The 2,500-nt window shown below is 51.6% G+C and overlaps 1 protein-coding gene across 1 annotated transcript in view; it reads left to right on the top strand.

Annotated features, from left to right (window-relative positions):
• LOC122257093 (uncharacterized) overlaps positions 1-2,500 on the top strand; it is a gene marked incomplete in the record, with an annotated part of 537,155 nt that overhangs the window by 529,632 nt on the left and 5,023 nt on the right. Inside the window, 2 exon segments of the mRNA XM_086555056.1 lie at positions 697-924; positions 1,156-2,500. The exon segment at positions 1,156-2,500 is cut by the window's right edge and continues 5,023 nt beyond it. Coding sequence (XP_086411182.1) covers positions 697-924; positions 1,156-1,307 — 380 coding nt within the window.

The raw sequence follows: 2,500 nt of genomic DNA on the forward strand, positions 1-2,500 counted from the left end.
GGGGGGGAAAGGGGAGAAGGGAGAGGGAGTGAGGGTTGGTGGTGAGTGGGTAGGGTGTAGGGGGTAGGGGGTAGGTGATGAGTGGGGTAGGGGGTAGGGGGTAGGTGGTGAGTGGGGTAGGGGGTAGGGGGTAGGTGGTGAGTGGGGTAGGGGGTAGGGGGTAGGTGGTAGGTGGTAGGTGGTAGGGGTGGAGGGGAGGGGATGGGATGAAGCTATTCAATTTTTTGTTTTTCTTGTTTTTTTTTCCGGGAAATTTTAAACACTTTACTTAGATGTAAGTAACTTCACAGTGTGATATTTTGTAGTGGCTTACTTTATGAGAACTTTTTCCCCCCTTTTTCTCTCTCTTCCTCTCTCTTTCTCTCTATCTCATTTTCATACAGGTCTAAGGAATCTAGAAATTCGAGGGAGGAATATATGTTTCAGTCATGCAACATACTCAAGCTTGTACTTGGAGGTTTATATCCACAGAATATGTAAATTGCAACATGCAATATATTCCAAGAATTAGTATTATGTTGTACGATTGATAAGCCGAAACACTTGAATATATATAGACATGTTCTACCACTCATTTCTATTTGTGGTAGAGCATCTCACAGCTGCTCTCATCAGGTTTTCCTTTCGAGCGCGTAATCCCCCCCCCCTCCCCCCATTAACCCGGCTCTCTCTCTCTCTCTCCCTTCCCCCCCCCAGAGTACCAGTGCCACGGCCAGTGGGTGGCCGAGGGAGTGACCTACGTGGTGGCCTCGCCCATCTCCCGTCCGTCGGGCGCTCCGCGGCGCGTGTGCTTCGCCTACAGCGTGGCAACGTCGCCGTCAGCCACGCAAAGCCCCGGCGACAGGATCACGCTCACGGCTCGCCACGACACGTGCATCCACCGCCAGCACGACGCGCACTTCGCCATCAATGCCACGCTCTCCGGTAGGTGCAGTCCGCGCGGGGGTGCCAGGGTCAGCTGATGGCAGGGTGGGCGTGTGTATATCTATATCTATATATGTATATGTATATAGGTGTATGTGTATATGTATATATATATATATTAATTTGTGTATTTGTTTATCTATTTGTATATTTTTTCCTTATATAAGAATCCCACCTGTCACACTTCCCGGTAATGCTAATGCTTCCTTCTCCCCCCTCCCCCACCCCCAGGGCAGTGCACGGAGTCGATGCAGAGCGTGAGTTCGGGCGTGGTCGGGGGCCATTCGAGCGCCCTGCTGATGTCCCTGGGCCTCCTGCTGGTGGTGAGCCGCTTCTCCCTCCCGTCGGGCGGCAGCAGACCCGCGGCGCCGCGCTCCTTGTAGTTCCGGATGAGCGGGAATCTAGCGCTTAGTTTCAGTAGCAGAGAGTGCGTGTGTCGTGAGGTGTGCGTTCCAGCTCGTGCGTCCGTGTTGCGTGAGTGCGTGAGGATGTCGATAGATGTAAACAAACCAAGGAGATGGAGAGATGTCGAGTGTGCGCACGGGGTCGTCTGTCAGGGCCAGCCTCACAGCCGCTCTCGCACACAGCTGGGGGACGAACTGTATGTGGTGTCTGTGGCATGGTAGTTACCCTTATTTTACGACAGTTCACGCCAGTTACTCGTGCTAAAGGAGAGTAACTCGTTACCGACCCCACAGCTGTGATCAGTGATTGGGCCAGAGCGGCTATCAAGAGTGACTGATTGCATCATTACCAATCGCTTATGAGTATATTTAGTTCCCTCTCCCAAACAAGGAAAAAAACAAACAAATAAAAAGACATTTGGAAAAGAGATTGCCCCGCCATTGCGGGTCGCTTGTACCTGGGTCTGGCAGCCAGTATACAGCCTTTTCGTCTTAGGTTGTGACATTTACCTTGTATATAACATGACGTTCCTGGTATTTGGAGAGGTTCAGTGTTGTTTTCCCCGAGGGCGTTCCGGCGGAGGGGCGCGCCGGAGGAACCTCATTCACGCGGGGAGGGGGACTCGCCATGAGATTAACAATGAGGAGTTGATTTTCCAAGCTCGGAATCCGAGTCTTCGCAGCCACGGCGTTGCGATGTTGCAGTGTCCTAACCAACCCCCCTCCCCCTCCCCCTCCCCCGGCCCCTTCCCCTCAATCAAACTCCTTACTGCACCCGGTGTTATTATTGTGACGACTTGCAGAAGTTGCTCACTTATATATATATTTTTTTCTTTCTTCCTTTCCCCCCCCACCCCACTCCTTCACACTCCATCTGTCCGTCGTCTTTGGATCTCCCAGCCAGCCTTCCCTTCCCCCCTCCCCCCTTCCCCCCATCTTTGTTACGTTCCTGAACCCGTGCAGTAAGTCAAATCAGTCAGTCAGTCAGTCAGTCAGTCAGTCAGTCAGTCAGTCAGTCACCCGCGAGCCTGGGAAGTAGCCGCGCTCACCTCCAAATATCATGTCCTTGAATACCGTTCTTCAACGTACGATGACTGGAGAAAGAGAGAACATTGTATTTCTTTAATGCTTTAGCTTTATAGATATAAATATATATACTTTGATATTTGTAT

Source organism: Penaeus japonicus, unplaced genomic scaffold (assembly GCF_977035675.1).
Source record: "Penaeus japonicus unplaced genomic scaffold, GWHDUDI00000001_assembly GWHDUDI00000003, whole genome shotgun sequence".
Lineage (NCBI taxonomy): Eukaryota > Metazoa > Arthropoda > Malacostraca > Decapoda > Penaeidae > Penaeus > Penaeus japonicus.